A 23,689-nucleotide genomic window follows, 5' to 3' on the forward strand; every position below is an offset into this window, starting at 1 on the left:
GGCTTTTTCCTCCTTTCACTTCCTCCTGCCCTCCCACCTGCCCTTGCCTTGTCTGCTGAGCTGTTTGGTATATGAGAGGCATCGCTTCCATAGCTGTCCAGAAGGCCGGGGTGGGAACTGAGCACAGGGCAAAGGAAGGACACGTCGGCTAATGCATTTCTGTGCTTCCATAATGCTATAACCTGCATTAATTACACCCTATGGTTTATTGTTGGAAACATGGCAGGCTGTTCTGACACACCCACCAGACTGAAGCTTCCTCCCCTCATCTCCCCACCCACCCACCCACCTCTCTCCCCTCGCCCCCTCCTGCTCCTATACTGTTAAGTTTGCTCACCGAGGTTCATTGTTACAGTACATCAGTTGAGCTGTCCAAAAGAGGGCAAATCGGCAGTGGCAAGACAAGCGCATGTGTAATGTGAAAGACGTGAACATGGTGATGCATGCAGTGTGATCTGCACAGCAACACATCGGAGACACCGCAGGCAGTTCGCTGGCTGTGGCACTGATGGATGTGCTTAGCAGTCTACTATAACTATTAGCGCCTGCAACATGAGGAGGAAGCATATGTAAAAGACTGAGGGGTGTCTGTGTGTGCCCCCGAGATGGCATGGATGTAAACGTCTGCATTACCAGCATCAGACCCTGGGTATAAAGTGGCCCGCAGTCAGTGCTGTGTTTTTGTAAAGCAAGAGCTCCCCTTGGTCTCCCCAGTCTCCTTTGCAAAGTGGCTGGAGAGCATTCAGTCACGTTGAGCTACAACACAATTCTTTTTTATCCTAGTGATGATGGCTTAAAACTGATGTCATTACGAGGTTTAAATCAACTTTCTGCTTGCTTGAACATGGTCACCTGGGTACGGATGTACAAGGACAGAGAAAGGTTGATCCACTGTTTGTCTTGGAGCCAGCGATACCTGGGGTTGTAAAATTGAGTTCCACGACCAGTAATCTGTCAACTGTCCCCACAACATACATTTTTTAAACCTGTGCCTGCATTTTCTTTTATAATGAAGGGGCAGGTTGTCCTGGGAGGGGGACGAGAAGAAGAAGAAGAAAATGGTAGTGAGGTGCAAGGGTTAGGGGTTGCCGACTCTAATAAAACCATCAGGATTCTTCTGCAGCTCCTTCTCGGCTTCGAGAAGCTACTTTAAACCCGTGTGTAAGCCCGAACGTATAGGCTCGGCGAATGGTTTTTTTAAAGGCCTTTCCCCCGCTGGACTTTATAGTAGAATGTTTTCTTTTCAGATTACTCCAGAGCAGCCATTCTCAGCCTTCCTAATGCTGCAACCCCTTAATTTAGCTCCTCATATCGTGGTGAGCCCCAACCATAAAATTATCTCCGTTGCTATTTCATAACCGTAATTTTGATAGCATTACGAACCATAACCTAAAGAGTGGACACGCAGATTGTCTTAGGCTACCCCTGTAAAAAAGGGGGGGGGGTCACGACCCACAGGTCTAGAACCACTGCTCTAGGGTCTCCTCCCTGTTTGCCGTAGTAAGCCTGGGTGTTCTTATCCAATTTCCCTTATCATTTGATCGTCCTTAATACCTGTAGTTTCACACGGAACTGTCCTAGTTCCCTTGTTACAGTCTTCTGATTTCTTAAAAGAGTAAACTCCACATACTTGGTTACTTACCAGTGAATGGATTTGTCCAACTTGACGCTCTTACTGCTCCCTTCTGGAGGAGACACGTGGTTTCTGAAAGTGGAGCCTCCCTGTAGTCTGATGGGCCAGCAGCTTAGCCGCTGTCTGTCTTGACTCTGCCACGAGGTGTAGGCATTCCGGGGTGGCCCTGGGGTGGCTCTTAGTCGCTGAACAACAGCGAGTTAATGAGGAGGAGTTGAATCGACCGCCTCTGCCATCTATTGAGAATGCTTCTAAGCCTAATGATCACATTGACATCTGGCCCCAAAGTACCCGTCGTCACTCATCGGGTCCCTCTGTGCACCAAGTGTGGACGGTGAACCTGATCTGCCAGCCTATTGGAAGGAAAGAAAGTCAGCACCACCACCAGTGAACTGCGCAGGTGCACCGAGGGCCCAACCCATTTGTCTTGGTCTTAATTTACCAGGGAAGTGCCGTCCCCTTGGTACAGCCTGAGAAGCTCGTTTTCCTCAGAAGGAGAAAAGGTGTGAGGGCAGCCGTCGGTAGACCCATGTGTTTTTTCCCCTTTGCATTTGACCCAGAAATCAATTAGTCTGAGTGGAAAAATAGGTGGCCCGTTCCCTCCCTGTGTTTACTCGCTAGGAAATAAAAATAGGTGTTGCCTTCCATGCTCTGCGTTTCATATCAATACGCCCTCGTGCATGGACCGGCCTGTTCCCCGTTGTTTCAGTTGAGTAAACCGTGGTCTGAGGGTCAGCTTTGTTTACAGGTAATTGTCAGTGTGTGGATCTCAGCGGCAGACCCGAGAGCTATAGGGATATCCTACCTGTCACTCTGAAAGGTGTTTGGAAATAATAGCTCGGATGCAGCACAACTGGACCCAGGATTGTGTCGTGACCTTTCCCTTTGTTTAATTTGCCTCAAGGTTTGATTTCAGGGGACAAGGATTAATTGAATATGCTTGATAACTAAATGTTCATTTGGGACAAAATCCATCAAAATATAATTGGCATTTGATTTTTACGGAGGGAGAAGGAAATCCACTCAGCCGTCGAGGATGCATTTGAAGGATCCCTGACCACTCGATGTATTATTTTTAGCTTCCTTTATAATATATATTAATTGCAAATACTTGAGCATTTGATCATCCTCCCGGAGCACCGCTCGGAGAGACCCACTGTTTTTGTTACTGCTCCTCTTAGAAAGGCGGGGAAGGTTATTGGTCTCCGGTGCAATAATTTACTCCTCTTTGATATGCAAACGATCCACGGTGAATATAAAAAAAAATCCTATCAGACTCATTTCACAGTTCTTAACCACTCGGATTCTCTGGAGTCCATCGCCTCATTAGACCGGTGCTCTCCAATGCTAGCATAATTAAAATCTTTAACAGTTTAGCAAAGTAAAGATGTTTGGCTGATCACGTTGAGATGATTATCTACCCATTGTATTCTAAATGACAAAAATAAATTAAATTTAGACCTTGGCTTTTTTTTTTTTTTTTATGTGTTTCAAATGGATGTGATGCGCGCAAGCCTTCTCGTTTCAATCCAGCAACGTTTCGGTTTGGTCAGAAACACGCCTGCTTCGGCTGTTGCTGTCTAACCAGAAAGATGGCTGCCTTCCTGGGAGAGCTGGGTACCAGTTGCTCGAGACAGGGAACTGCAGTCCAGACATACCGTCCTGAGGTGGAGCTGTCTTGTGATCCGCAGGGTGTGTGGTTGCTTTTCCTCCTTAAGAGGAAGCTGCATCCTCTGCAGCTCTTAGGTGCTGCGGTTCCGAACCTCTCTCTGCCGGGCGCACGTGCCCTAAAACATACATTGAATCGCTGAGAGGAAAAAGGTGCAGAGGTCGGCAGTGCCGCGGCTAGCGTACGATTATATCACATCTTACAGACGATAAGGGTCAACAGTACTTTTTTTTCTTTTTTTCAAACCCCTGTCCATTTTGACCCCATTCACACAAACAGGAGAACTTTATTACTGTAAGCCTGTTTTCCTTCCCGTTTTTATTCTGAAATGGCTCATTAGCATTGATCCCAGAAGTGACAGTAATAACAGTGTTACTTGTATAAAAAGTTACACAGTCTTCAGTAGACACATCCATCAATTAAAGCATGTGGTACTAGAAACCAAAATTAATGAGGAAGATAGGTGTGTTAATGAAATAATCATAGTATAATCAATTTGACTGTTAAAAGTTGAAAAGCATTTCAGGGAGTCGGTATGAATTCATAATTTATGTCTAAAAGTGATTAATAAAAAACTATATTTAATAACAAAGCTATTTGTCATCATTTTAAGACTTAAGCACAAAAATTACTCATTTTGTGGTTCGTGTTGTCGTGAGACTATGGTCGAACAAATTTATTTTGAGGCCTCCTTTGTGCCTAGAAGTAAGCCGGTCTGTCTGTGCTCCCCTTCTAAAGCCGAGAGGCGGCCTTTGGATGGGGGGAGTCGTGCTGCTGTAGCCCAGCTGTGCTCTGCATCCATTCCAAGGTGTCTGCTCTGTGTGAAGAGAGGGCTTCAATGGCCGCTCCGTGGGAGGATGCACTTGCCACTGCTCTGCTCGCCCTAGCAGGGAGGGGAAGTAAAGAAAGTTGCGAACACCCAAAGGCTCCCCTCACACTAGGCTTTGTTTACTGACTCTTTGATTTAATTACTGTTTGAAGAGGACGGAATTAGCTGTTAATTGATTTGATTATCCAATTTGTTTGTTTCAGGCATGATTCCAACGGAACTGCAGCAGCTCTGGAAAGAAGTGACAAGTGCCCACACTGCAGAGGAAACCACAGGCAGCAACCACAGCAGCCTAGACCTGACCAGCACATGCGTCTCGTCCTCGGCACCTTCCAAGACCTCCCTAATCATGAACCCGCACGCCTCTACCAATGGACAGCTCTCGGTCCACACCCCCAAAAGGGAAAGGTAGGAGCATGCCCACCCCTGCCCGAGGTCAGCACTGCCTTCTGCCTGGAAGGGGCAGGTATCCTTGCCCAGTTCTGTGGCTCTGAGAAACCTTGTTGTGTTCATGGGGCTTGGATGCGCACATAATTACCTCAGAATGTATTCGCTGCGGTTTGGGTGAGAAGCATCTAGTTATTTTCACCTTTTCAACATGGAGTTACCACTTTCTTAGATCCGTCCTCGGTGTAGGAGCCCTGGCGGAAGCCTAGCCGTTCCACCTTGGAAGGGTTGGTTCTCAAGGCTTCCCGGCCAACTGTGTGCTCTTGCCAGGAGGCCATTCCATGCCAACCGAATGGCTTGGCGCTGAGCACCTTCTAAGGTGACAGTGGTATAGGCTGTAGACAATTTCATGTCTTGATTTGAGGAAGCACAGCGCTTAATGCTGGTCGACGCTGCTCCTCCATGAAGACGGGGAAACCCGTTCCATTCATCATGTGCCCCTTAAGGAAGCACAGGACCTTTTCAGCCTAGACAGGAAGGGACGATTTCAGCGACGGTGACCTGAGCCGCCCCACACTCGCTCCTGATGGACCTGGAGTTCGTGCTGTCCAGCTGGTGTGTTCCTCTTTAGAAGTTAGGGCTTTATATTTTCAATGCCCTGAGCTTTCGATGACTGACAGCTGAATCTTGGACTGCTTTTAAGATCTCGACCGCGTCGTGTTAGCTTAAGGTCCTGAGGAAATAAAGCCCTTTGTTCACTCCGTTGCACCTAGAAGCTGTATGGCCAGTGTCTACTTCAGAAATGGAATGTGTAAGGCTCCTCAAATGAACCACTTTTTTCCCCCCTGTTGACTATTTTTAGACTCTTTCCTATATATTTCTTTTTTTTTTTTTTTTTCGGAGCTGGGATTGAACCAGGGCCTCATGCTTCCTAGGTAAGCGCTCTACCACTGAGCTAAATCCCCAGCCCCTATATATTTCATATGTAGAGCTTGCAGACACAGAGGACAGGGAGGTTTACCAAGAATTTCTCATAGCAAAAATTTTTTTTTTCTTAAATCAGGCAAAAGCAAATTCTGTATTTTGTTTTGTAAGGGAATGAAAAGTTTGTATTTGACAGGCGCTGTCTGAGATACAGTGCACAGTTCTGCACAGTGGTGCAGCAGTGTTTTGGGGTGTGACCACCTGCATCCCGTCACTTACAGCACATCAGCGTAGCTGCGTGGATGGAGACAGTACCCCGTGTTTGTCCATGGCCGTGTGAGCGCATTGCGTTGCCAGTCGTAGAAATACATAGCACACATGCTTATTTACGGGGCATGACCTTTTGACATCGGTGACGTGAACAGTCGGCATGCAGACTGCGTGGAGACCTTGAGTTCAGAATGTTACTCCTACCTGGTACCCCTCCCCACACAAGAGTATTTCACCGTGCTAGTCTGGCAGAAACCTCCTGTGTCCCGGTGTTGCCTCGTGCCTCGGTTGCCATGTGTTTTTTTCTTGTGCTTGGTTTTATATTGGGTTGTTTCGACCATCCCATCAAGTCTGTGGGAGCAGGAGGTGACTGTACCACATGCACTTGCACACGGCGTACACATAGCCTGGATGTGTCGTCTTGTACCATTAGGTCTTCATTGGTATGGTCTGTGATGTTGTCTGTGTCTCAGAATGTATCCCTCCTGAGGGGCGCGCGTGCGCGCGCGCGCACACACACACACACACACAGAATCAGAGATTTCCAGAGATGAGGGCAGCACATGTTATAACTAATAACTGGAAGATCCCCTTGGAATGTCCCCGGTCAACATGGGAAGAACTAAAAGATGCTTCAGAGTCAGTGGTCTGGAAGGGAAGGAAGAGTAGGATGGTGAACAGGAAGGCTTGGTTTGTAGCCTGGGCCAGACACGGCTCCCTGTGTTCCCGGCTTTCCAGGGGAGAAGTTCCCCAGCCTGGAAGCCAGTCTTTCATCTTGCCTTGGAATCTATTAGAATGTCTTTATTGCTTTTTATGTTTAATTTCCAAGTAGCAAACCTTAGATGGCTTTAAAGGACAGAGTCTAGGCTGCTGCCCTCTGTGGTCCCGGCTTTCTCTGTCCCCAGGTTGATGCCATCCATTTACTGCAGGGTGATTGAGTTACATCGTTATCCATAGGCGGAGCAGGGGGCTCTGCACTGGAAAATGCCGACTGGTGCACTTAAGGTATTTGTCGCAATCTTGTCGGCCGCTGTGGAGACTGCACTGATCGCTGTGACACAGAAAACTCTCCTTGTTTAGATGCACTGTGCTCAGTTACATCTTAAAAGGTTCTCTCTCTGCGATCTGCTGATGGAACAGCAAGGAGGCAAACTGGAAGAATAGCCCTTTTCATATCTTAGGACACATTTGAGAGTAAGTGGATCTAAGACATGGTCCAATTCCCAGAGACTAAGTTTGTTTGATTTTTTTTTTTTTTTTATGGTCCTTATTTGTCTGCACAAATGTTGCATTTAATCTCATGCTAAAATTAGACTGTGGATCAGAAGAGAATTGAGATTTCCACCAGCCCGAATCTGGATGTGTGAACAGGCTGAATTTTGGTTATGCAGAGAGGAGGCAGCTAGGAAATTATATGATGTGAGTTACCCTCTCTGTTGTCCCATTTATGTGATGTGAAGCCAGTGGTGTGTGGATCCACAGGGAACTCCAGTGAAGGCACTTTGTTTTGATTTGTGGTGAATGCAGGGCCTTGTTTATGTCACGCAGTAGCTTTGCCACAGTGGTTAAGGTCCCACCTTCTTTCAGCAGAATCTGAACTGATTATAAGACCTTTGGCTGAACTGGATAAGTAGCTTTAAGCTTATGGAACCGATCGTTCAATAATCAATAATCTTTTAGCTGATTTTATATAGATACAGGTACTTAAAATGAGTACTAGCATGTTTTCACCTTTTCAGGATAGATGGTCCGTCTACCTGTCTGTCTGTCTGTCTGCCTGCCTGCCTGCCTATGTGTGTGTCTGTCTGTCTGTCTGTCTATCTATCTATCTATCTATCTATCTATCTATCTATCTATCTACCTACCTACCTACCTACCTACCTACCTACCTACCTACCTACCTATCTATCTCTCTGCAGTGCTGGGGATATGCTAGGCAAATGGTCTACCACTAGCCTTCAGCCCCTTATAACAGTGTATTTTAAAATCCCTTAGATGGTGGCCACTTTACAGAGTAGAAAAGGATAGGTAGCAAAAAGAGAAGAAATTGGGGGGTGTGGGGGTGGGGGTGTCACTACTGAAGTTTTTTCTCACACACTGAGCTGTCAGCGAGACACCTCAGGAGTTCTCCTCACTGCCACAAAACCCCTTTATCCATCACTCTCGAGGGCATTTGTGAAATACACATCCTACAAGCTCCCCATGTCAGCTAGGGAATACTCTTTCCCCTCCGCCCTCAATAAGGGAAGGAGTTAGAGGCCCTGCCACTGTGCACGGTAATCCAGACTGGCTTTTTTTTTTTTCTTCAGAAAAGATCTCGGAGTGTCTTGTGTGAAAACTGGGTGGAGAAAGTGAGAGAGCTTTTGTAGTTGTTGTTGTTGTTGTTGTTGTTGTTGAAGTCGTTGAAGTCGTGGGACGTGCAAGACTCACCTGGCTCATGCATCTCCATGCCATTTGGAAACCTCCGTCTTCCCACTCTTGCCCTGTACATCTCTGCAGCATCGGGGAGCAGCCGCCACAGCAGTAGCTCTGGGGTTTGGTGAGCTGCAATCTGTTGAGGAGATAAATAATGTGCTCGGCACGACACTCCTACTCCCCTCTTTAATTTGTCTTACACAAGGAAAATTATAATTAAATCATTCAGGGTAAACCCTCGAGTGTAGAGAAGGGAAGAGACACACTTTGGTAAAGATTGCCAATAGAAACCCACTTCCCCGCAGCGCCGGGTGGAGATGTCCATCAGTATTCAGCAGCCTGTGAGGAGGAGAGGCCCATGTGATCTGTGAGGCGGATGCCAACACTCAGATCAAGGCTTGTTAAGATCCTGTCGTGGCCGGTCAGCATCGTTAGAATTCAGTGCGGGCGCCCCGCTTCCCGCTTTGAGTCCCTCCTGACAATTTAATTCTGTTTATTGTGCTGATTATATATAAAGCCATTGGTGCAATAAACACCCCTGTTGTCAGTGCCTCGGAGGAGCACGTCGAGATCAGGTTGAGCATGCCTGAAGCTGAAGGAGAGGCAAGCAGGTGTGCTCAAGCCTCCTTGCTCCTGCGTTGCTGCCACGGAGTAGGAACCTCTTAGTTAGACAGAAGGGAGACATGGGATTCCCGTACACATGAAGACATTACCTTGCTCACTTTACTTGTGGACTGTCTCCCCTTCAGGAAATTTCAAGTTTTGGTGTGGGTAAACAGAATCAACAGAATGCAAATGAAACGTTTATTAAAATGCTAAATTTAGTAAGCCCTTTGAGCTTCTTGGATCAAAGCAGCTATGTAAATACAAATAGCAATTACTACTTAAGTAATTGCTTGAATTAAAATTCTAAATATCACATTATATTAAGGTGCACCAGGGAAGGGAAGGCACATTAAATCAGCCCCTTCTTGCTGCCGGTTGCCGCTAGACTCGTGTGTGCCGTGATGACGCCTTTTATTCCTGGGACTATTGGGAATGCAGTGGGGAATCTCACCCCATTTTACAGACGAAGAAGCAGGGCAGCTCTGTAGTTGGATGCCTGGTTTGTGCCATAGCCAAGATTCATATTCAAATCTGACTTTAAAGTTTTCTTCATTTGGTATAGGAGTACTTAAGTGAAATTTAAAACCAGTGTCCCTAAGAGAATATTTAAATTGAATGGCAGTTCAGCCAGACATCTATTGATGAGCACATATTGCAACATTTAAAGGAAAACAAGTCCACTAACTTATTTTTCTATAAATAAAAATAGTTCCTAAGTCTTTTTGTCTTCGATGAAGGGAGGTGAGATTCATAAGATAGAAATCACTTATGGTCTGAGGTAGTACATGAGGATAAAAAGATATCCCCCACAGGAAATGCAGACAGACACAATTGCAAGCAAGCCTCTCTGTTCCTTACAGGCATCCCCTGAGCTTTCTGCCCTGCCTTATAAATGCTGTGCGTCCCGGCTGAATGTATCACATGATCTTTCCTCTATGTCAGCTGTCTTCTTTCTGCAGTCTAAATTGGGAATGTTGTGTGTCCCCCGCCCCAGCCCCCGCCATCCTCAGCTTTTTGACTTCGGCCATTAGTACATGTTTTATAACAAGTATTTCTCCAAGTCGCAGCTCTGTTCACCATTTGTTGCAAGACTTCCTTAAAGCCTTGGATTAGAGAGCCTTCTTTCCGCTCTGTAAACATTGTGGTTGCACGGCCTCTGCTGCCTCTGAGGCCACCAGGCTCTCAGACACAGGTGAACCATACTGGAGCCCTTTGCCGTGAGGTCTAACCTGCCCTCAGTCCAGGTGTGGTATCACTTTCTGTGTTTCCAGGCTCACTTACTGGCGTAGGCTGCCCAGTTGACAGCCGCCCTCAGATACACCCTGCCGGCCTCTGCCTGGCGCCTGTGCATTGGACGGCTCCAGCTGATTCTCCGTTTCTCTTTTTGATCTGTGGCCTCGTAGACTCAGTGCTGTGTATTTGTCTGTATCTCAGAAACATTTGTGTTTGTGGTCCCTGATACTTGTGAACATCGGGAGACTTGGAAATCTGGACTTCCCTGGTGTTTTGATTTTGCTTACCCTTTCAAGAAGAAAAAAAAGTAACAAACAAATTTTGGTTGGTAAAGAAATGTTGGTGCCCTTGGCTGAATTACTAACATTCTAGAAGTTTGTTTTCAGAACTGCTCTGGGCTCAGGAACCTTTAACTTTGCATATTCTCACAGTGACATTTAGGGGTCCAGTGAATCTGAAATTTCAGCAGTAAATTCAAGTTTCCACTTTTGTGAATAATGCTTTCACACTGCAGGGTTTTTTTGTTTCTTGTAAATCACGTTGTTTTCTATTTCTTTTTATTTAAAGCACCGAGAAAGCTCACTCCCTGACCTCATCATTGTTTCCATTAAAGCATTTCTGAAAGTTGCTGCATGATCAAGTACCAGCTTTGCGCTTGTGCCTACAAGCTGCCATGCTAGACACTTAAGTGGAGTACCACATAGGCGTGCACTGGGAGACCCACCAGCCAAATTCAGCCCCCCCCACCCCCGTTTAATTCTGTAAACAGTTTGTTAGGAGAGAGATGTGGTCATTTGCGTATTTTCATAAAACATTTCATATTTCTCAAAATTGCAAGCATAAGTATTACTGTAAACCTAAATCTTGTGGCCCACGGAAAGCAAAGATCCTTAACCAGAGCAAAGGCGGGATATTTCTTAAGCAGGGGAAACCGCCTGCTTAACCATTACACTGTTTCTCAGGTCCTGCAGCGTTTGCCTGTTTCCAGGTATTGGGGATTCAGGACGGAAGAGATTTTTGTTGACTGTTGAGCTTTCCAGGCCCCTCTTGGAAGGACTTGGGTTCCTTTGCTCTATTATGGTGTATGTGGATTGGTATTTGTCACATAGACAGACACTCTGGCTAGTCAAATGTGCTCACCTGGAGTTGTTTTGTGCCTTGACTTGAGAAACTTAGGAGTCTCAGACCTAATAAACTTGGATGGATGTTGGCATAGATTCCCCAGAACTTGGTCACAGATGCTCATTCAAGTTTTAAAAAACCACGTCAACAGACCATGAGCTGATAGGAAGAGTCACATTTATTCCCATTAGCTGTTTAACAACCTAGACCTGTCCACAGAACTAGTGTCTTGTCACTCTCATCTGGGCTAATAGCATGGTATTAGCCCAGTCTTGCCCATTCCCTGTCCTTGAGTTGAGGCCCATGTTTTGACTCTGTAGTCAGAGGCAAGTGTCATAACCTCTTTTGGGTTTTCTGTCTTTCTGTTCTTGGGGAAATCAGAACATGACAGGTGATGGTGATGAGACACAATGTATCAATAAATGTGTGTGAAACTCTGTACCCAATGGATTTAGCAGAGGTCTTGATCTTGATTTTTTTTTTTCCCTTTCCAATCCTCACAGTAAATTTTTGTCTCCTTTGCACAGATGTTGCATCCAGACCACAACAGATCTTAAAACGTGCAGAAGTTAGATCAGTGACTAGTGACCACGCAGACTAGACCCTACGTCTTCTTGACTCTCAAGTATTTAGTTCGCAGGGGATAGCTCATCAGAAGTTACTGTAACTCAAAGTTGGGCATTTGACTGATCAAACTCAGAGGTCAAGGCGTGGAGGCGCTACCCTCCCAATGACTGTAGTCTGTTTCCCAGCCCATCCGCCCACACTGATAGCATTGGAAAGTACTCCAGGAACTTCTACGGTATCTTTGTCTACCTCTCTTGCCTGTCAGGTTTCAAAGAAGTGAGTGGAGAGGCTGGAAAGTGAGGGTGTGCATCAGAGTGTGAGTGCGCTCTAATCTCCTGGAGGGTAGAAGACAGGAGGACAAGTGGTCACCCGGAGCCACAGGGGTCTATTTATCTGTTTTATTGCCCCTAAGTGATCCTTTGGGGTCTCTTTAGAAGGAGGAGAGAAATGTCTTTCAGGGTGATGGCACAGTACCTCACCTCACATCACCAGCAGATGCAGGGGAGAGTGCAGAGCGAAAAACTTGAGAATGTTGGAATGCCATAAGGGAAAGGTTTGTAGGTTTTTGTCTGTCTGTCTGTCTGTTTGTTTGTTTGTTTTTCCTTGACTGTTTACTTTGTGGAGTGATTAAAAGAAGAGGGGGGAAAAACACAGCAATCATTCTCTAACAGCTGTTGTATGCTACCCCAATAAAGTGCCTTTTACCATAACACAGCATCATTAGACTCTATAAATCTTACCCTGTTTATTGTGCTTAACTGACAGATGCTTTCCAATAAAATGGCATCATTGGTGTGAGGAGTTATGTTCATTTATAAGTTTCTCTTAAATTTGGCTGATTTTAATTTTTCCCCCTTTTTATGTTGGATGGTACGAATCCCTAACTGTGTCTTATCTGCCAAGTTTTCCACTCCAAATAATATTTGAGGCCTTGTCCTCTTTGATCTTACGGTCATTTCTCTTTCAATGCAAGACCATTGCTGATGGGAGTCCATCACTTAATCCATGGGCAGCAGCCTCCCACTCTGGAGTTGCTCTCCCCACCACCCCCAAACATATATTTGCATGCATTCTAATACTGACAGCTCACTGAGGGTGTGAAGAGAGTACTCGCCAGAAAGGAGTGAGAGCCAGGCTTCGTGGACCCTTAATGGCCCCTCCTATGGTACTGGCTTTTACTGGGTACCTATAATGGCTCTTGCTGAACTTCGTACCTTTACTACCAGGATTAGATGAAAAGAAATGGGTTTTCAGTGGGCATTAGCTATCGAGAGGAGAAAGGGAAGCCTAGAGTGTCCACCTAGGTAGGCGTATGACTTGGCTAGGTCCCATTGTCATTCTATCCTCATATAAATGGCAAGTCCTCACGTTCCTAAGACCGTCACGGGGCCAGTGCTAGAACGTCACATTGCTGTCATCTCAAGATTCATAAAAACACTCCTCTGCACTGTTCCCGGGCTGCTCTTTGCAGTGTTTGTGTTTTGCGTCTGTCTTTCTCCAAGCCTGGCTCTGTGGGCCTTTGTAGGGGAGAGAGCCCTCTTGCAGGCTGGCTCACCAGGGTGATTCACACGAGTGCGTTACATATGTACAGCATTGCCTGAAGTTCTTTATTCTACCCCCTTTTGTGATCAGTCAAGGCCCAAGTATATTATAGAGTGTAGTCTCCTCATTAAAACAATAGCGAGAGCTCACAAAGGGAAATTGTTAATATGTGTTCCCGCCTGTCACTTCTGCCCGTGTGAATACAGAAGATAACCGCTCCTTTGGGAAACTACTTCGGGAATTGAGCAACACATCCGCTAGCCAGAGAATTCTCCTAACTGCAATTTTCCTTTCTGCGTGTACTCAGAAATCACATCCTTATGAGCTGCTCAGTGCCACGGCACAGACAGAGCACAATTGCCACAGCCCAGGTGGCGTTAATATGGGACAATCCCCCGGGCACATGTCGCCAAGAGTTGTACAGCTTGTTCAGTGTCTTCATCCATATGGCAATCTGTCCCATTCACAGAAAGGCATCAGGGCTGTGCCGGGTGGGGACCGTGGTCAATGTAGTGTGAAGAGTCAGGCTCTGTTCATGGCCGCCTCCGTCGTATGGCATATTTAATTGTAGACCAGCAAGCATGCCTCTCTCTCTCTCTCTCTCTCTCTCTCTCTCTCTCTCTTTCTCTCTCTCTCTCTCTCACACACACACACACACACACACACACACACTTGTTTACTTGTCATTCAGTTTCAGGAGCACATGGTTAAGTGAGCAGGCAGCGTTCTAGTGCACGAAACTCCCGTGCTAGGTAGGAAGTCAGCTCCCATCCCACACAGAGGCCTTTCTGGCCCTTGTTCAGGAGTAACTCAGCTTACGCACTACATGCTTGTACTAAAATTCTTCCAGACACCAAAATGATGGTCTTGTTCTCTGTGGTTTTTTCTTACTTACAAATAGTAAATATTTTTATTGTCCAATTTGAACTGTTGAGCTAAATAATTTTGGTTTCTAAGGCTTAAAATATATATTAAAAAAAGGGAGAGAGGGAATGAGAGAGAGAGAGAGAGAGAGAGAGAGAGAGAGAGAGAGAGAGAGAGAGAGACAGACAGGTGGTGGGGAGAAGAGAGTGCCAGCATTAGAATGGCAGGAGTAAAATGTGCCCCTGGAGAGTGGGGGGCCCTCCATGACTCTGAGGAGGAAGGAGGGCTGTTTTTAAGGGCACTTGGGACATTTCACCAGAAGGCTCCACAGGCTCCATTTAGACACTGGCCCCACATCACATCTTGTTCTGCTTTTGTGTAACTATTTGTGTTCTTGTTTGGTAAACAGACCCCATAGCAACTGTGGGTCATGATGTGTTCTACCTGCAAGACTTCCCTAAACAAACAGACGCTCATGACCTTCAACTCGCAGGCCTTTTACAGTCCTCAAGGGAAGCTGTCTCCAGGCAGGCTGGCCTCTTTTTCTTTCTTTCCTTGTTTTCCTTTTTAAAAACTACCGTGAAGGCTGTCTCTGAGGGATCGCTCACACACTTTGTGTTTTCCACGTTGGCTGTGAATAGTGAAAGAGTCTAGGACCTGTGGTGGCTGGCGGAAGGGGAAAAAGCTCCCTATCATGTGTAGGGGAAATGAAATGTACAGCGTGTGCTTTCAGAGAGAGGCAGGCTGAGTTCGTTGGTACAATTCAAGGTCACTGTATATCATGTCTGTGGTTACATCTCTCCTTTGTGTCTGAACCATCGATGGGAACATTCTGGTGCACACGAGCCCCCATATTCAACTCACATTTCTCCATATGAGTCATAGCTATGACAAGAACGAGACATCTCGTGTTAAAGATCAGTGTGAGAGATAAATGGCAGTTTACTTTAATTAGAAAAAAATTGACACCAAGAGCTGGGAGAATCCAGTGGCTTTTGAATAAATTAGAGGATGGTACAGACTGGAATAAAAAGAAACTTAACAAGGACAAATGGGAAGTTGTCCAGAGTTCAACAACAACCCCTCCCCCCCCAAAAAAAAAAAAACCCAACATGTTTCTAAGTGGGACACGAGTCAGGGGACAGTAGTAACTAACATATCTGTCAACCCGACTTGACAGTAACAGCCACATACCAGGGATCTAGGCTCCGAGTGTTACAACTGTGCAGCTTCAAAGTGTTTCCTCAGAGAAGATAGACCGCAGTAGAAGAGAAACAGAGAAAACACAGCGTCTTACTGAGAAGACAGTCGAATGGGCCAGGAAGGAACTGCTGCTCTGTAGACTTAAGGTCACTAATTGGATTAGTGGGCAGTGCAGACCTGGCAAATGACCTCTGAACAGGTCAAGGAATAGCTCACCAGCTTCGGGGGCACAGCAGAAACAAGGTCCTGAGGTAGAGGCAAAGGTAGAGCCTGCCCCCGACAGGCCACTACCCCTGTCTTATTTAGGTCATGGTCTTTGTGTGGGGAGATGTCAGGCACTCACCACGGCAAAGCTGTATAGACCAAGGTAATTCATCTTGATGGGCCCCTTGTGTTCTCTCTCTGGAGTTAGTGTAATGTCTAGTATACTAGGTCTGCCCAATAGATTAAACCGTGGCAATCAAAGAACTTATAAATGTTCTAGTTGCCTGCACACAGTAGGTCCCCATCAACACTCGTTGTTATTACTATTGAATATACTTATCAACAGACTCAAAACACGTGCGTTTTACCCCAGTTATAGTTTCTGAGTATTAAAAGATGACCATGATACAGCTCTTCCCCGTCAGGGTCTCAGTCTAACCAGAAAGACAAATGTGGAGACAGACACTTGTAACAAAAGCAGCCAGCTAAATCTAACACGGTACATGACCTGCTAAAAATAAAAATGGCTGCTAGCAGGACAGCAGAGTACAGTTACTCCTTCACACGTGTGCGTGCCTCCTTCGAGGATTTCAAATGCGCTGGATCCCCAGTGGGGAGAAGTTCAGCTGTCTCATCTAATGTCAACATCCTTGTCACCCATCACAACCAGCCTGGTGCTTAGTAGGTGCTAAATCCCCTGTAGGGACTGGATATGATAGGGGCCAGAAAGTGGACCAATGACATACCGATGGGCACAGACCTATTAAGACCCTTCAGAGTTTCCCATCCTTTGGCCCACTCATTACAAGTCCCATCAGGTTGGCCTAAGGCATTACCTGAAGAGATTCCTTCCTGACAAGCAGAACAGTTAGGTCTCTGCTCAGTATAGATTTTAAGCTTAAAGAAACATGCCCCAGAAACACCCGGAGGGCTGGCTGAGCTGCAGGTATGTTCGATTCCGTAGGCGAGGCTGAGGATCTAAAAACCGACACCTTTATCCGTTCTCCGAGGACCTCTTGGAACCTGTATGCTGCGCCATACTTTATGGGTGTGTGGGGCTCCTTGCTGATGTCTTCCCGCTGTTCAGAGGGGCAGCGAGTCAGGGTAAAGCGTGTCAGCTGGGAAGATCTGGGTCTCACTGCCAAGACCTACCACTGCAGAGTGAGGAGCCCTTAAGGCCTATTGCAAAGGATCCTGGGAGTGGCTTTTGTGTTATCTCTAGGCGTGCTCTGGTTTCCTCTGCATAAAGTCCTTTATTTGTGGCTCCCTGTCTGTCACTCTTGCCTGAGCTTCTACAGATGCTTTAAGGCCCAGATGGCATATCACAGCACTCTGTGCTAGAGTCCTGTTTTGTCCCCTCTGCCCTGCTGGGGAATTAGACATAACCATTTCAGAGTAAGAGCGCCCGCTGCTCGTTCATAGCCCGTGCCACTATGGGTCTTCACCATCAATTAAAACAACAACATTTTTCTCCTATTAAGTGATCTGTGAATCATGGATGCACAAATCCTATTATACTACCCATGCTAAAATATCAGAGGCTGAGAGAGTGAGACGTGTGTACACCTACACACATTTAAAAACTACATCCACACATGCTTTAGACGTTTGGTGGTAGAGTAGGCACTTGGAAATTGCATGTGCCTTGATTTGGGAACTCTGAGCTGTGGTGCTTTCCCAGTGAACATTAGTGAACTAGCCTCTGCTGGGGGAAAAAAAAAAATCATTGCCTCTGAGGAAACACACGGGCATGATGGTTTTGAGCGAGTGACAGTGTGTCCCACACTTACCTGTTCTTTCTGCTCCTGTCCCTCATCTGGCTACCCATGCTCGATTCTCCCACCTCTGGAGAATGAGGTAACTCCTGGAAGTCTCATGTTGACGGACACTTGAAGCGAAGATGTGGGGGTTTTCAGCTGAAGCATTCTTTGGGGGTTCTGGGTGTTACACGTTGGCTCCTCTGACATATGGCCAAGGTTCCACGGTGACCCCGTGACTCACCAGTGCACACGCAGAGAAGGAGATCCCTGCCTGGTGGCGTTAATAACTTTTGGATTAGTGGCCCCTGTGTCTGTGTTGACACAGTTGCTCACAGCGCTCCTTGGAAAGCTTTCTGCTTTCTTAATGAGACACTGGTGTTAATACAGCCAATGGTAGAACGCCTTAGTCACCACCTCTGAACAGGCCTTGCCAGGGTCCAGAACAATGGCTGGATTTTGGCCGCCTCTCGCTCTCTACTATTTATTCCCTCACTCAGCGCGCCTTACAAAAACAGGTGTTCTGCCTCTGTCACTACCTGCCCTGTCTGCTGAGGTCTGAAGACCCCGGCCAGCCTTGATTCTAGAGTTCTCCCCACCCCCACCCCATTCCATTGTCCTGCTGTGCTTCACACTTCTTGTGAGTTGGAACGGGGTGGAGGGGTGTTGGGGGGTGGGAGTATTGGGGTGTTGGGCGGTATTTCAGATCGCATTGGTGATATGATCAGTGGGTTAACTTCCAAACATACTGCTGGGTGTGATACTCAGCCTCCAATGCTCAACAGCCAGCTGATGGCCAGCCACACAGCTAGCCCAAACACAAGATGTCCCCACCTCTACAGTAACCAGCTCTGCACTGGATATGGCAGTGGAGAGGAGGCCCCTGTGAGCCCTACCCAGTACGTGTAGGATGACTGGAAGGTTCTTCCTCAGTAGAAATCAAATGTGTAATGTGTCTTCAGAGTTTTGCTCTTGTGTTGGTGTTGGCATAGAAAGTTAGACACAGGGCTGGAGAGATGGCTCAATGGTTAAGAGCACTGACTGTTCTTCTAGAGGTCCTGGGTTCAAATCCCAGCAACCACATGATGGCTCACAACCATCTATAATGAGATCTGATGCCCTCTTCTGGTGTGCCTGAAGACTGTAACAATGTACTTATAAATAATAAATAAGTAAATAAAATTAAAAAAAAAAAGAAAGTTAGACATATAGCTGTCACATGGTTCTCCCAGAGGCTTTAGCTTGTCACTCTACGGTCATATTATCAGGTGCCTCTCTGTTGTGGGGTTTGGCATATTTACTTGTAGGATTGCTTGTGGCGTTCTCTTTAAGGCAAGTCATTTAAAAATTTTAAATCAAACACACCTCATCCTCTGAAATGACACTTGTGATGTCATCTAATACATATGCTCTGTGTTGTGTGTCTTCCCGCTCATGCCGGCTCCATCTGACCGCGTCAGCACACCTTTGAGTAAGGAGTGTTCATTACCTATGGGTATGTCCATAGGCTTTGCTCCTTTAGTAGAGGGAAGGACCTTGACTACGTATGTGCTGTACCAAATGCTCCTAGACCCAGCTTGTATGGCACACCTAGTTTCAGAGAAAAATCTAGAACTTGGCTCCCACTGTCCCCTGTGTCTCTTTCTTTATCTCCTATGCAGATTCTTTTACCTCCAGGATCAAGGGTAGAATCTAGGCTCAGAAGATACCCAAAGCGTATCTAGAGTTTGGGGACTCTGAATTTTTGAGATGTCGTCCAGTTTGTAGGTTCAGCTATGTTTGCTGGAATATTCTTGACCAGCGCGATACTTGGTAAACAACTTGGCAGGTATGGCTCAACATGTCTTTCCCAGTCCAAGTTAGTGTTTGGTGAACAGAAAGAGAGAAGGGCTTGTCATTGGCCTTTCCTGTTGTTACATGCTTGGATGTATCTCAGAAGCAACTGGAGCCTTCCGTGTTACAGGGGCCGGTGAGTCTTTTTAGCATCCTGTAGCTGTTAAACAGTAAGGCCACCCGTGCTACCATATTACCTGTTCCTATATCTTAACCTCACATTGCAAACCTCATTTGATAGACAATAGTTCTGAGCGCCATCTTTAAGCCCAGCCCTTCTGAGATTAGCCACAAACAAGAGATATCTTAAGATTCCTGGCATTTAAATGTAAACATCTGAATGACGCAGCCACACCAGAGACTTTGGGAACTTACTAGATGTGTAGACTCCTGGGCTCTTCTCCTGGACTTCTGCACCAGAATCTACACAAATCCATCTCTAGGTGACTTATATCTTAGATCTCGTTTGAGAAGGGCTGTTCTTAGCAGAGTTCTGGAGCGAAGACGTTGAGTGTTCTGAGCCCTACACACGGCCTGGTCAACTTTCATGAGGACATTCTCCTCTTCTGTTCAATTTTGGGCACATACTACACTGCTTTTTTTTTAAAAAAATTAGCCTTTATTTTTATGTATACAGATGTTTTCCCTGCCTTATGTGTGTGTACCACATGGGCACAGGAGGCCAGAGGAGGGCATTGAGCTCCCTAGGACTGAAGCTATAAACAGTTGTGGGTACTTGGGATCGCACCAGGGTCTTCTGGAAGAGCAACCCATGATCATAACTCCTGAGCCATCCTTCCAGCCCCCACTGTTAACCGCTTCTTAGTTAATATATTCTGTAACAGCTTTCATAAGGTGTTAGGACTGAGCAGTTACGGTGCTAGCACATTCAGCAGTTTCCTGTGATCTAGATAAGCAGAAGGCCATGAGTAGGAACCAAGACGTTCTGAGAATAAACACTGACTGTAAAGTTGGGCAGCTTTGCGTGTTCGAGTCCTGTTTTACATTGTGGGTTTAGTGGTTGTGGGCGACCGCGGTCTACGGCCGTCTCCTCCTGGTTGGTGCCACCACTTGGTTGAGCATGTTTGGTCCAAGCTGATGTGCCGTATGCTTCCCAGACTTTTTACACTTGTTTTAGAAAACACAGCCTTAAGACTGAAGTCTGATAGTATCTTCTTGCATAACATCCTCCTCAGAAAGCTCTCAAATCAAAATTTTCGTCTCATATTTACACCTAAGAAGCTCCGAAAATGGTACTTAGAGTCTCATTGAAATCATAACACAGTGGCAAAGTAGTGAGTAAGGGCTGTAAAAAGTGGGGGGGAGGAAGGAAACAAATGGGAACCTTTTTCTTTTTCTTCTCTCTCTCTCTCTCTCTCTCTCTCTCTCTCTGTGTGTGTGTGTGTGTGTGTGTGTGTGTGTGTGTGCGCATAAGTTAACATTGAAGAAAGGCATGGATAGGTGGAAAGGCTTCAAATAGCCATTTAGCATTTGTGGTTACTGTGAGCATGGATTAATGTTGATGTAAGGGCCCTTTTGTTACTGTTACAGTTGGCCCGGGAACTGTGCATCAAGGGAACTGGACATCAGAAACATCTCATTTAGTGTTTGGGCTGGAAGTGTGCAGAACCTTCCCACTCAGTCACGTGAGGTTCACATGGGATGGCAGGATTCTGTGATTGCACTGTTCCTATGTGAACCTGAAGAAGGCTGGGGAAAGGAGGCCAGGGAACTGGGAACGTAGGAGACAGGGAGAGGCTTGAGCAGTCAGGAGCCATGGGATACAAAGGACTCCATCTTCAGCACACTGGATGTGTCTCTTAGAGCCAGCGGTCCATAAATGCGAGCTGTCTGCTAGCTCACTCAGTGGACGTTTGGAGTGGTGGCTACAAAGATAGAGGCCTTTTGGGGACTTCTAGAAGAGAGTTCTTCAGGAGGTCGGAAAGGGGATTGGTCCCATGTGTTTGCAGCAGGCAGGAGATGGAGGAGAGCGGAGAAGCAGCACTGTAGATAACACGGCACCTCACTAGGAAGCATGGCTCACGAGGTGTCCAGTCTTAGCACGAATATTATTGGTCGGTTGGGTACAAGATGTGCCACGTGGATGTGTTTTAGCTGGTGTTTTTGGCAGAACTTTGGTGGAGTTTTTTTTTTTTTTTTTTTTTTTTTTAACCACAGGAGGGCCTCCTTTGTGGTTTGTTCCTCCGTCTTTTTAATGAGGAAGTAGAGAGGAACAGTAGAGAAGCCATTAGCACAGCAATATCAGCAAATGGAGACTTCTTCGGCCGAGCTCCTGATTCCCTAGGTAGAAATAGTACACACAGCTCCCAAGTCTATGTCCACTTCCCCGTCAACGACATCCACAGCACATTCTGGAATGGTTTGTCAGCCCAGGGGAGATCAATGCTAGGACAAGTTTCCCTGTAGGCCTTCAATTAGTCCAGCTGCTAAGACTTTATTTTAATTTAGAATGTATTATTCCTGTTCCCACTCATCAAGCCCAGAGTTATCATTGAATTTCATTTCAGGGGTTGTTTTATGAGGTTTAGAGATTTATTATTATTATTATTATTATTATTATTATTATTTATTATTATTATTATTGAATAGAAAATGCAGTGAATGGAACACTACACAGGAAAGGGGGTTTGGAGTTAGTGGAGTTAAAAAGCACAATCCTGATGTCACACTTGGGTTTAGCTTACCATCAGCAAAGGTTTGGACCACTCAGATAAGAACACTGTCGTCTTTTCCTCAGATTGTGCCAGGTGACATTCAAAAGGATAGAACCGAACCTTGCCACGCATCATATGCAAAAGTTGACAGAGGGTGGATCACAGAGCAAGAGAAAGGGAAATCTACAAAACTCTCAGAAGCCATCATCTCCGCCTTCAGTTAGGCAACAGTATTTTGAATGTTAGGTCAAAAGTGAAAGGAAAGAACATAAAATGCATAAAGTGGACTTTATTAAAAATTCGTATACTTCATCAAGAAAGTCGGAAACAGTCCAAATGAGTGTAAACATTTGCAGTTACAGCTGTTGAGACATTTGTATCCAGAAAAAGGGAGAGAGAAAAAAAGCAACAGTAAAACAATGCAGTTAAAAATAGGCAAAGGATTTGAGTATTTCTCTAAGGAAGAAATTTCTCTAGGCATTTCTCTAAGGAAGAGGTGCAAATGGCCAGTCAGCCAGGAGAATACATTCAGCCCTGTTACGTACTTAGGTGTAAACTGGGGGGAGGGAGGATAAGCTGTCCTTCCATGTGAGCTGTTTAGAAAATGAGAGAGCTACAATAGCAAGTGTTGGGGAGAAAGTGGGAAAGTCGCAGCAGCCCTTATGGGGATGTAACTTAGTGCTGAGACTGCAACCAGTTACCATGTAACCAGATATGGGTGGCCAGCCTGGGATCCAGGACTTGGGAGCCGGAGAAAGAGGATGGTAATTCAAATCCGTCACATAGATAGATAGATAGATAGATAGATAGATAGATAGATAGATAGATAGATAGATGTAAATAAAATTGAAGTTACGATATAGCCCAACAGTTTTATTTCTAAATGTGTATTCTGTTTACTTGCTCTTGTTTTTATTGGCCTGTTTATCTTCAAAGAGAGAGTGGTAGTGAAGGATGGAGGGGGAGGGGCAATGCATTGGATGAATGGGGAGATGAGGGAAGAGAAACCCGTGATGAGAATATAAAAAGAAATTGCTTTTTTTTTTAAATTAAAAAAAAGTGAGAAGGGTGCAGCTGTACCTGTGAGATCGCAGTAACACGCTTCCCTAAACTAGACCTGCATAGTGACAACCCAGCTCACCTGCCATCGTGGATGGAGGACGTTTCACAAGGCCCTGAGGTGGAGCCCGTCGACTATGAAGGACTGCCGAGAGAGGGAGAATCAGTCTTCTCTAGGGATGAGACCCCTGAGGGGTTACCTGATCCCAAGTGGTCACCCCTCAACACATGTACGTAAGAGCCCTACTAAGTGGACTCAGTAGACATACATATGTGCATGTGTAAATAATAATTAAGGAAAGACAGGTCATGAATTTGAGAGGGAGTTAGAAGTATATAGGAGGAACGAGGGTACAAATGATATAAATACAGTATTCATACATAGAATTCTGAGAAAAAACTTTAAATGAAAAAAATCTTAAATAGATTTAAATAGGTAGATAAATGGACATACCTATAACAGCAGCGTGCATAGGTGCCAACAAGTGAAACAGTCCAAATTGTTCACTACATAATTGTTGGCTTTAAAAAATGTGCTGCATAAATACAGTAGACTAGTATTGAGCCCTGAAAAGCTGCAGTTTGGGTGTGTTAGCCTCTAAAACACGCTAAGTGAAAGAAGCCATCCACCAGCGAGTTCACGCCGTCTGATGGTGTTCGTATGAAACGTGTAGTACCCGCACATGTCTGGGGCCTGGGAGCAGGTAATAGGAAGCTGCAGGCAGCAGGGAGGTGGGGAGTGCCTGTTGCTAGGTACAGAATTTCTGTAGAGACGATACAATTATTTTCTAACGAGTCTCTGGTAGTGGTTCTGTAACTCCAAATATATATGAAATCATTGAGTTACATATTCTAAGTGGGCGAACTCTTCATGATGTGCATGATTGTCTGGAGCAA

The 23,689-nt window shown here is 45.8% G+C and overlaps 1 protein-coding gene across 10 annotated transcripts in view; it reads left to right on the forward strand.

Moving 5' to 3' along the window:
• Positions 1–23,689, forward strand: part of Foxp1 (forkhead box P1) — a 388,377-nt gene that overhangs the window by 306,546 nt on the left and 58,142 nt on the right. For all 10 annotated transcript variants that reach the window (XM_032906023.1, XM_032906025.1, XM_032906026.1 and 7 more), the window contains one exon: positions 4,335–4,539. In XM_032906023.1, coding sequence (XP_032761914.1) covers positions 4,335–4,539 — 205 coding nt within the window. The remainder of the gene's footprint in view (positions 1–4,334; positions 4,540–23,689) is intronic.

This window comes from Rattus rattus, chromosome 6 (genome assembly GCF_011064425.1).
Source record: "Rattus rattus isolate New Zealand chromosome 6, Rrattus_CSIRO_v1, whole genome shotgun sequence".
Lineage (NCBI taxonomy): Eukaryota > Metazoa > Chordata > Mammalia > Rodentia > Muridae > Rattus > Rattus rattus.